Source organism: Somniosus microcephalus, chromosome 4 (genome assembly GCF_052327205.1).
Source record: "Somniosus microcephalus isolate GS21.2 chromosome 4, FLI_Smic_1.0, whole genome shotgun sequence".
In the NCBI taxonomy this organism is placed as follows: Eukaryota; Metazoa; Chordata; class Chondrichthyes; order Squaliformes; family Somniosidae; genus Somniosus; species Somniosus microcephalus.
Window position 1 is genome coordinate 19,496,093 of NC_140990.1, and position 11,975 is coordinate 19,508,067.

The 11,975-nt window shown below is 48.8% G+C and overlaps 1 protein-coding gene across 1 annotated transcript in view; it reads left to right on the forward strand.

Annotated features, from left to right (window-relative positions):
• The window catches only part of mrpl52 (mitochondrial ribosomal protein L52), a 16,089-nt gene extending 14,449 nt beyond the window's left edge, over positions 1–1,640 (forward strand). Inside the window, exon 5 of the mRNA XM_085983895.1 lies at positions 1,604–1,640. Within this exon, the coding sequence (XP_085840021.1) occupies positions 1,604–1,640 (37 nt within the window). The remainder of the gene's footprint in view (positions 1–1,603) is intronic.
• Positions 1,641–11,975: the final 10,335 nt, after the last annotated feature.

An 11,975-nucleotide genomic window follows, 5' to 3' on the forward strand; every position in this document is an offset into this window, starting at 1 on the left:
CCCAGAGAGTGGTGAACCTATGGAATTCTCTACCACAGAAGGCAGTGGAGACCAGTTCATTAAATATATTCAAGAAGGAGTTAGATATATTTCTTGAGGCTAATGGGGTCAAGGTGTATGGGGAGAAGGCAGGGACAGGGTACTGAATTTGGATGGTCAGTCATGATCGCATTGAATGGCAGAGCAGGCTCGAGGGGCCGAATGGCCTACTCCTGCTCCTATTTTCTATGTTTCTATGTTTCACAGGAGCATTATCAAACAAATTTTCACACCGAGCCAGATAAGGATAAATTAGGGCAGGTGACCAAAAGCTTGGTCAAAGCGGTAGGTTTTAAGGGGCGTCTTAAAGGAGGAAAGAGAGGTAGAGAGGCGGACAGGTTTAGTCAGGGAATTCCAGAGCTTCGGGCCCAGGCAACAGAAGGCACGACCACCAATGCTGGAGCGATTATAATCAGGGCTCCTCAAGAGGGCAGAATTAGAGGAGCGCAGATATCTCGGGGGGTTGTGGGGCTGGAGGAGATTACAGAGATAGGAAGGGGCGAGGCCATGGAGGGTTTTGAAAACAAGGATGAGAATTTTGAAATCGAGGTGCTGCTTAACTGGGAGCCAATATAGGTCAGCGAGCACAGGGGGGATGGGCGAACGGGACTTGGTGCGAGTTAGGACACGGGCAGCCGAGCTTTGGATGACCTCAAGTTTAAGTAGGGTGGAATGTGGGGGGTCAGCCAGGAGTGCGTTGGAATAGTCAAGTCTAGAGGTAACAAAGACATGGACGAGGGTTTCAGCAGAGGATGAGCTGAGGCAGGGGCAGGGACGGGCGATGTTACGGAGGTGGAAGTAGGCGGTCTTAGTTATGCTGCGGATATGTGTTCGGAAGCTCATTTCAGGGTCAAATTTGGAATGGCCCCCCAGATTCTCACCAGCTTCTACCGGTGCACCATCGAGAGGATCCTGTCCGGCTGCATCACTACCTGGTATGGCAACTGCACCACCACAGACCGCAAGGCTCTACAGATGGTAGTGAAAGCTGCACAACATACTATAGGAATTAAACTACCTGCTGTGCAGGATATCTACCCCGAGAGGTGCCGGGGGAAGGCCCTGAGAATCATTAAAGACGCGAGTCACCCCAGCCACAACCTCTTCACCCTGCTCCCGTCCGGTAAGAGATACCGAAGCATACGGTCTCGTACCAACAGGTTTCGAAACAGCTTCTACCCCCAGGCCATAAGACTCATGAACGATTACTTTATTATTATTTATTACTGTTGTTTTATTTATTATTACTGTCTTTCTATTAGTATTTCTATTAGTATTTTTATCATTGTTATGCCATATTTATTCCAATGTTGGGAGGACTCGTAAAAATCAACATTTCATTGTGCAGTACACACGTCTGCTGCATATATGACAAATAAAATTGAATTGAATTGAATTGAATTGAATTGAAAATATGACACCAAGGCTCACCGCCAATAGGGGGCACTGCTAGACCGCTTAATCATCAAATAGCTTTGCATAAGAATGAGTGTTGATTGTGGTTGGATCACAGGATTGTTCCTTAACAACCTGATGACTGAATCTTAACTCTTACACGGCTTAGCTTCAACCAGGGCAACACCGGTGGATTTGGCCAGTAACGCCCACACGTGAGGCTCAAAGGCTTCAGCGATGGAGTGCGCTCGAATGACAGAAAAATCCTTGCTCCTAAAAATGCGAAACTACATAACACACTTTCCATTGACTGTCCTCGAGGAGGCTGCGGTGGGTGACGAGACCGTCATCCAGCTCCTTCTGGAATGTGCCTTGGCAAAGAAGGTCTGGAAAGAGATTCACTGGTCTTTAGAAACATAGAGAAATCGGAGCAGGAGTAGGCCATTCGGCCCTTCGAGCCTGCTCCGCCATTCAATCTGATCATTGCTGATCCTCTATCTCAATACCATATTCCCGCTCTCGCCCCATACCCCTTGATGCCTTTTGTGTCTAGAAATCTATCTATCTCCTTCTTAAATATATTCAGTGACTTGGCCTCCACAGCCTTCTGTGGTAGAGAATTCCACAGGTTCACCACCCTCTGAGTGAAGAAATTTCTCCTCATCTCAGTCCTAAATGTCCTACCCCGTATCCTGAGACTGTGACCCCTCGTTCTAGACCCCCCAGCCAGGGGAAACATCCTCCCTGCATCCAGTCTGTCTAGCCCTGTCAGAATTTTATACATTTCAATGAGATCCCCTCTCATTCTTCTAAACTCTAGTGAATACAGGCCTAGTCGACCCAATCTCTCCTCATACGACAGTCCTGCCATTCCAGGAATCAGTCTGGTGAACCTTCGCTGCACTCCCTCTATGGCAAGTATATCCTTTCTTAGGTAAGGAGACCAAAACTGCACACAGTACTCCAGGTGTGGTCTCACCAAGGCCCTGTATAACTGTAGTAAGACATCCTTGCTCCTGTACTCAAATCCTCTTGCAATGAAGGCCAACATACCATTTGCCTTCCTAACTGCTTGCTGCACCTGCATGTTTGCTTTCAGTGACTGGTGTACAAGGACACCCAGGTCCCTTTGTACATCAACATTTCCCAATCTATCACCATTTAAATAATACTCTGCCTTTCTGTTTTTCCTACCGAAGTGGATAACTTCACATTTATCCACATTATACTGCATCTGTCATGTATTTGCCCACTCACTCAACTTGTCTAAATCGCCTTGACGCCTCTTTGCATCCTCCTCACAACTCACAATCCCACCTAGTTTCGTGTCGTCAGCAAACTTGGAAATATTACATTTGGTTCCCTCATCCAAATCATTGATCTATATTGTGAATAGCTGGGGCCCAAGCACGTTTGTCGAGGGTTCGTCCCGGGCAGCTCGGTAACACAGGACTCTACGGGCTGTTCCCTGGGACGCACACCGAGACCGACATCAACTGCTGCTGGAAGGCCATCAACTCAGTGAAAGACGCCCTTTGGTCTGCCCGAAACTTGCTGGTCTTCCAGAGTAAGGAGTTGTCCACGGCCGAGTGTCGCAGACTGGCGCATTCCAAGGCCCAGGAGTGCGTGCTGAGAGACGATGGGGGAAGGGCCACAGTTTAAGGCCCTCCTGCCAGTGTAGACCGAGGGGCTGGAACCAGTGTAAAACCCTCCCCTTCGGCCGTATGTACCAAATTGTTGAAATGTAAATGTACATAACATTTGAAATGTAACTGGCATGAAGCGAATGAGGCTGCCATGTTGAACCTGGACGGTATGATATAAAATATGATCTGTGGATCATACTCTAATGTATTTCAACACATTTTTACAAATAAATTACTGGGGGTAAAATTCGGTTGGTTAGCGCCTCCCTTTTGGCGATTTCAGCACCGCTCGCGAAATTGACCAGAAATTCTGCGGCGGCGCTAAACACTAACGCCTCGACCTCCTGCGTCGGCAGATCGTGACATCAGTCGAGCATGCAATGCCCCGGTAGCGCCCCGGACCAGATATTGAGTGGCGCCCCCTGCCTTAGCGCCTGCCGCTAGCAACGACAGGGAGAGGGGAGCGTTTTCAAGTCGGGAAGGGGCTGGGGGAGCGCTATTTAAAGGCGGGCGTTTCCTGATGTTTCTTGTCGACAGAATTTTTGGTTTCAACGCTGTCTTAAGGAGTTTTGGCCCTCAGCACCACTTTTGAGGTTCCTAAACGTCAGGCTCTTTCCCTGGGCCTAGCCATTCGTGCTTCCAACACAATTGCTTTCGAGGTCTCTCCAGGCCGAGATTCAAGGCTGCAATGAGCAGGGTGTGGCTGGCCAGCAAGATGGCCCCTCCCCTTTAAGAACTGGCCGGCGCCAGTCTGTCTGGCTTCCATGGTAACGGGCATCGCCTGAGCTTCGGGAGCGTTCTGAGGTAGCGCCTCGCTCCCCAACGTTTGCGCCTTAAGAGAGGTGTGTAGCGCCTGCTTTAGCACTCCATTCCCCTCCAGCGGGCGACAGAGGCGAATTTTGTAGTCGGAGGTTTTGTGCCCGGCCGATATTAGCGCCCCAAAATGGGCAATACCGAATTTTTCCCACTATATTTTCGAAACAAAAAAAAACACGCTGCCCATTGACAGGAATACATCCTGCTGGTAATAAGCACTGCTCCAAGATTTTGCATTGGAGAGGTGCAACATGATAAGGCCACGTGACATGGCATTGCCAAGGTCAACCAGAAAGATGGAGTCAAAATGCAACTTGATAAGATTCACCGAAGATGAAAGCTTGCAAATATGACATAATGTTGCAAACTTTGTGCCGACACTGCATATACTACACACAAAGCTACACATAAAGCTAGGCTGGCACTCCAGTGCAGTACTGAGGGAGTGCCGCACTGTCGGAGGTGCCGTCTTTCGGATGAGATGTTAAACCGAGGCCCCGTCTGCTCTCTCGGGTGGACGTAAAAGATCCCATGGCACTATTTTGAAGAGGCACAGGGGAGATATCCCCCGGTGTCCTGGGACCAATATTTCTCCCTTGACCAACATAAACAAAAACAGATAATCTGGTTATTATCACATTGCTGTTTGTGGGAGCTTGCTGTGCGCAAATTGGCTGCCGCGTTTCTCACATTACAACAGTGACTACACTCCAAAAGTACTTCATTGGCTGTAAAGCGCTTTGAGACGTCCGGTAGTCGTGAAAGGCGCTATATAAATGCACGTCTTTCTTTCCTTACTCATTTTGTAGAATTGCTGTGCATGATCTTAATGGATTTTTTAATTCGCTGCCGACGGAAGTGTTGGAAGCGGACGCACTCAATGTTTACAAGGGGAGACTGGATAGGCACTTGAGGGAAATAAACTTGCAGGGTTACGGGGATAGAGCGGGGGAATGGGACTGACTGGATTGCTCTGCAGAGAGCCGACACGGACTCGATGGGCCGAATGGCCTCCTTCTGTGTCATTATGACTCTATGGGGGAAAATTTTGGTTGATTAGCGCCTCCCGTTAGCGCCCGGGCGCGGCGATGTTTGCACCGCTCGCAAAATTAACTAGACATTTTGCGGCGGCGCTAAACACTACCGCCACGATCTCCTGCGTCCACAGATCGTGACGTCAGTCGAGCGCACAACGCCCCGGTAGCACCCCGGACCGGATATTGAGTGGCGTCCCCTGCCTTACCGCCTGCCGCTAGCAACGACAGGTTGAGCGGGAGCGTTTTGCAGTCAGGAAGGGACTGGGGGAGCGCTATTTAAAGGCGACCACTTCCTGCCTTTTTTTGTCGGCGACATTTTTGCACCACACATTCTAAGAGAGAGGGAGACTTCTGGAGAGATTCAACGCTGTGTGAAGGAGTTTTGGGTACTGAGCAGCACTTTGCAGGTTCATTTTGATTTGACCTTCCTTACATCGATTTAGAAGAGATGTGGGGGCTGCACTCTGAGCTCTTTCCCTGGGCCTCTCCATTGTTCTTTCCAGCAGATTTGATGTCCAGGTCTCTCCAGGCCGAGATTCAAGGCTGCAATGAGCAGGGTGTGGATGGAGAGCAAGATCAACCCTCCCCTTTAAGAACTGGCCGGCACCAGTGTGTCTGTGTTCCATTGCTGACTGACATCACATGAGCTTCGCCAGCGCTCTGAGGTAGCGCCTCGCTCCTCGGCGTTAGCACCTTAAGAGAGGTGTGTAGTGCCTGATTTAGCGCTCCAATCACCTCCAGGGGCGAGAGAAGCCAAGATTGCAGTCGGAGGCGATAATTAGCGCCAGGCGCTAAACTTTGTGCCCGGCCGATAATTGCACCCCAAAGGGGGCGATACCGAATTTCGCCCCCTATGACTCTATGACCCAAGAAATGCAGCCTGCCCAGCCAGTGGGAATGCTTGAATCCTGGATACCCTGGCCACAAAGGGGCTGTCTGGGATGCATCCTTCCGTCTGAATCCTCCTCTTCTGCGTCTTCCTCTTCCCTCTGCGAGCGGATGCTGTAAATGTGAAATGACAGCATTAAATGCTGGAAATACTCCAGTTGGCCAGGCAGCACGTCGACCTGAAACGTGAACTCTGTTTTTTCTCTCCACGGAGGTTGCCTGACCTGCTGAGCATTCGCAGCATGTTCTGTCTTCATTTACCATCCGAGCCCTTGCAAGCATCCAGCAGCAATTCCTACACACTTAAAAAACTTTTCACATCAATTGCAGCGAGCTACCACTTCAATAAAATTTTAAAAAACCCCGTCCAAACTCTTAAACTCAAACTTACCTGAATGATGTGTGCATCCCATTAGGAACTGCAGACATCGCCACTGTCATCCTGCTTGGAAGCCAGGTCAACCAGGCATGCTTAGGACCCAGCGCTGAATTCAACGAAGTTCACGTGGGTGACGTTAAGTCGGCATCGTTCGCCGATTGACGTCACCACACCGCCATTTTTTTCCAGGGCAGCGCAAAGGGGGAGAGCAATATGACGGCCGGCGCGGGACCCGCCACCAGCTGGCGAAAGAGCGGCCGCCGCCATTTTATCGCCATTTCACGATGCTACGGGATTGTCGGTGAGGAGATGAATATAAATATGCTTGAGCGGTATAAAACACTAGTTAGGCTGCAGCTAGAGTACTGCATGCAGCTCTGGTCACCACATTACAGGAAGGGTGTGATTGCACTAGAGAGGGTGCAGAGGAGATTTACCAGGATGTTGCCTGGGCTGGGGAATTCTAGCTATGAGGAAAGACTGGACAGGCTGGGGTTGTTTTCTTTGGAACAGAGGAGGCTGAGGGGAGATTTAATTGAGGTGTATAAAATTATGAGGGGCCTAGATAGTGTGGATAGGGAGGACCTATTTCCCTTAGCAGAGGAGTCAAAAACCAGGGGGTACAGATTTAAAGTAATTGGGCAAAGGTTTAGAGGGGATTTGAGGAGTAATTTCTTCACCCAGAGGGTTGTGGGGGTCTGGAACTCACTGCCTGAAGGGGTGGTAGAGGCAGGAACACTAACCACATTTAACAAGTACTTGGATATGCACTTGAAGTGCCGTAACCTACAGGGCTACGGACCAAGAGTTGGGAAGTGGGATTAGGGGGGATAGCTCTTTATCGGCCGGCACGGACACGATGGGCCGAATGGCCTCCTTCTGTGCTGTACATTTCGGTGATTCTATGATAAAGGCACGATATAAATACACGTTGTTGTTCCGCATTTTACTTCTGCACGATGGGGTTTGAGGGGAAGTGCGTGACACTGGCTTGCCTTTTCGTACTGTGCATTTTGCAAATCGCTCCTCGCCCCCCCCCTTGCGCGGTGTAACTGAATTCTGGTTGAGTGGCCCGACTGCGAGGCGGTGCGATTGTTTGAAACTGGCTGCAAGAACCACGCTTCAGATCTTATCTTGCAGCGACGGACATGCTTTTTCACATTTTCCATCCACCCTCCCCCACCCCAGCCAATGTCAATAACACCTGCCACTCCACATCCTGTCTGCCTGACCCGCTTTCTTAACTTAATGGTTGCTCAAAGAGTAAGTTGCAAATTCAATAACAACCTATGCCTTGATACGTGCAGCGACACGATAGCAGGGACTGGCTGGTATTGGAGGCAGAGGGCAGCTTCGTAACAGAAGGGAAGATCAAGAACGGGTCAGAGGCTGGGTATTCTGCGGCGAGTGTCTCACCTCCTGACTCCCCAGAGCCTTTCCACCATCGACAAGGCACAAGTCAGGAGTGTGATGGAATACTCTCCACTTGCCTGGATGAGTGCAGTTCCAACAACACTCAAGAAGCTCAACACCATCCAGGATAAAGCAGCCCGCTTGATTGGCACCCCATCCACCACCTTAAACATTCCCTCCCTCCACCACTGGCGCACCGTGGCTGCAGTGTGTACCATCTACAAGATGCACTGCAGCAACTCGTCAAGGCTTCTTCGGCAGCACCTCCCAAACCCGCGACCTCTTCCACCTTGTAGGACAAGGGCAGCAGGCGTAGGGGAACACCACCACCTCCAAGTAAATATTTCGAATAGAGAATCATAGATTAGTACAGCATAGAAGGAGGCCATTCGGCCCCTCAAGCCCGCGCCGGCTCTTTCGAAGAGCAATCCACTTAGTCCCACTCCCCCTTGCTCTTTCCCCATATTCCATGCAATTGTTTCTCCTTCAAATATTTATCCAACTCCCTTTTGAAGGCTGAGAGGAGATTTGATCGAGGAGTTCAAAATCATGAGGGGTCTGGACAGAGTAGAGAGAAACTGTTCCCATTGGCGGAAGGGTCGAGAACCAGAGGACACAGATTTAAGGTGATTGGCAGAAGAACCAAAGGCGACATGAGGAAAAACTTTTTTATGTAGCGAGTGGTTAGGATCTGGAATGTTCTGCCTGAGAGGGTGGTGGAGGCAGATTCAATCACTGCTTTCAAAAGGGAATTGGATAAGTACCTGGAGTAAAGAAATGTGCAGGGTTACGGGGAAAGGGCGGGGAGTGGGACTCGCTGAAGTGGTCTTGCAGAGAGCTGGCACAAGCTCAACGGGCTGAATGGCCTCCTTCTGTGCTGTAACCATTCTATGATTCGATTGAAGGCGACTATTGAATCTGCATCCACCACCCTATCAGGCAGTGCCTTCCAATAAACTGGTGTCTCTAATTAAACGTGATTCCGAACATAGGAACAGATTAGCAAAAACAGTTCAGTCCGTAAGGGGGACCCCGAGCTTCGGGTCGCCTGTCACTTTAATTCTCCGCTCCATTCCCACTCAGACCTCATCGTCCTTGGTCTCTTGCATTGTTCCACGGAAGCTCAGCATAAACTCGAGGAACAGCACCTCATCTTCCGATTAGGCACTTTACAGCCTTCCGGACTCAACACAGAGTTCAACAATTTCAGATCATAACCTCGGCCCCGATCATATATATTTTTTATCCACACTTTTTGTTTGTGCCTTTTGTTCTTCTCCCCCACATGGCAGCTGTCTTTCATTCTGCCAGCCCAATTCACACTTCATCTAGAACCATCCTTTGTTTCTTAACCTGTCCCATTACCATCTGCTCTCGCCTTGAATATCCCTTAATATCTCTTTACTTCTCCTGCCTTCTATCCTATCACAGGCCTTCCCTTTTGTTCTTTCCTCCCCGCCCCCATTTCCCAGCCCCTAAACTTGCTTCAAAATCTGTCCCATTTCCTGCTTTTTTCCAGTTCTGATGAAAGGTCATCGACCTGAAACGTTAACTCTGTTTCTCACTTCACAGATGCTGCCTGACCTGCTGAGTATTTCCAGCGTTTTCTGTTTTTATTTCAGATTTCCAGCATCCGCAGTATTTTGCTATTGTATTAGCAGAAGCAGTGATGCTGTTGCTATCACCACAGGTTATTAGTAGTGCTCCTATCAATATTACTACATAAGATTACATCGGATATACGGCACAGAAAGAGGCCATTCAGCCCACCCAGTCTATGCCCCACTCGAGCCTCCTCCCGTCTTTCCTCATCTAACTCTATCAGCATAACCCTCCATTCCCTTCTCCCTCTTATGCTTGTCCAGCCTCCCTTTAAATGCATCGATACTATTCGCTTCTACCACTCCCTGTGGCAGCGAGTTCCACATTCTCACCACTCTCTGGGTAAAGAAGTTCCTTCTGAATTCCCCATTGGATTTCTTGGTGACTACCTCATTATTAATGTTAGTGTAACTATCTATCATTATTGCTGCTACTATTAGTGGTAGTTTTGCTATTATTGATATTTTGAATATTTTGCCGATGACACCAAACTTGGGGGTGTGGCAAACAGTGAGGATGATACCAATCGACTGCAACAGGACATAGAAAGGCTAGCAGAATGGGCAGACAAGTGGCAGATGGAGTTTAATACAGAGAAGTGTGAGGTGATGCATTTTGGCAGAAGGAACAGGGAGAGGCAATATACACTTAATGGCACAGTTTTAAAGAGTGTGCAGGGACAGAGGGACCTGGGAGTTAATGTGCATAGGTCCCTGAAGGTGGCGGGACATATTGAGAGAGTGGTTAGCAAAGCATATGGGATCTTGGGCTTCATAAATAGAGGTGTTGAGTACAAAAGTAGAGAAGTTATGCTGAACCTTTATAAAGCGCTGGTTAGGCCACAACTGAAGTATTGCGTCCAGTTCTGGTCACCACACTTTAGGAAGGATGTGAAGGCCCTCGAGAGGGTGCAGAGGAGATTTACCAGAATGGTTCCGGGGATGGGGGATCTTAGCTACAAGGACAGGTTGGAGAAGTTGGATTTGTTTTCATTAGAATAAAGGAGGTTGAGGGCTGATTTGATAGAGATGTACAAGATTATGACGGGTTTGGATAGGCTAGACGGGGAAAGGCTGTTCCCACTAGTTGATGGTACAAGGACTAGGGGACACAGATTTAAGGTTTTGGGCAAGAGACACAGGGGGAATGTGAGGAAAACCTTTTTTACGCAGCGAGTGGTGAGGACCTGGAACTCGCTGCCGACGGAAGTGGTGGAAGCGGAGACACTCGATGTTTTCAAGGGGAGACTGGATAGGCACTGGAGGGAAATAAACTTGCAGGGCTACGGGGATAGAGTGGGGGAATGGGACTGACTGGACTGCTCTACAGAGAGCCGGCCAGACTCGATGGGCTGAATGGCCTCCTTCTGTGCTGTTATGACCATTATTATTTGTACAGTTATTGCTGTTATCACTGTTATTAATATTAAAACTGTTACAAGTATTGTAATTGCGAGTTCAGACACCCGTTTGCATAGCACCACCCCCTGGACAGATGCTGCAATGACAGCCATGAGGTACAGGTTTTCCATTCTATGTACGAGCACAGTTAGCTTAAATTCTGCATAAAAGCTTAGCCAAAACGACAGGAAGCGGTACAGGAAGTGCGCACATATAGAAAGCCTTTATTAACATAGAGGCATACAACCTTCAAAGGATGAAATTTAATGCAGAAAAGTGCAAAGTGATACATTTTGGAAGAAAGAATGAGGATAGGCAATATAAACTAAAGGGTACAGTCCTAAAAATGGGTGCACTAACAGAGAGACCTGGGGGTATGTGTGCACAAATCGTTGAAGGTGGCAGGGCAGGTTGAGAAAGCGGTTAAAAAAGCATACCGGATCCTGGGCTTTATAAATAGAGGCAGGGTCCAAAAGCAAGGAAGTTATGATCAAAGTAAGACCAAACGCAGATTGGGTGACCGCTTTGCGGAACACCTCCGTTCAGTCCGTAAGGGTGACCCCGAGCTTCCGGTCGCCTGTCATTTTAATTCACCGCTCCATTCCCACTCGGACCTCACCGTCCTTGTCCTCTTGCATTGTTCCACGGAAGCTCAGTGTAAACTCGAGGAACAGCACCTCATCTTCTGATTAGGCACTTTGCAGTCATCCGGACTCAATATCGAGTTCAACAATTTCAGACCATAACCTCGGCCCCTATTACTTTTTACCTTTTAATTTTTTCCACCCCTTTGTTTTGGGTCCTCCTTTCCCCCCCGCCCCTCCTTTCCTTTTGTTTCTCTCTCTCACCTGGCAGCTGTCCTTATCCTGCCAGTACACTTCACACCTAATCTCAGCTGCCTTTTGTCTCCACGGGCCCATTGCCATCTCATCTGGCTTCACATACCTTTTATTGTCTCCTTTTCTTCTTTTGTTCGATCGCAGCTTTGCCTTCGATCTTTTTATTTTCTTTCCAGTTTTGAAGAAGGGTTTCAACCCGAAACGTCAGCTCAAATTTCTCTCCACGGATGTTGCCTGACCTGCTGAGTTTTTCCAGCATTCTCTGTTGTTATTTTTAAGTTATGATGAACCTTTATAAAACGCTGGTTCGGCCCCAACTGCAGTATTGTGTCCAATTCTGGGCACCGCACTTTAGGAAGGATGTGAATCATAGAATCATAGAAATTTACAGCACAGAGTGAAGGCCATTCGGCCCATCGTGTCTGTGCCGGCCGACACAGAGCTCTCCAGCCTAATCCCACTTTCCAGCACTTGGTCCGTAGCCCTGTAGGTTACGGCACTTCAAGTGTACATCCAAGCAC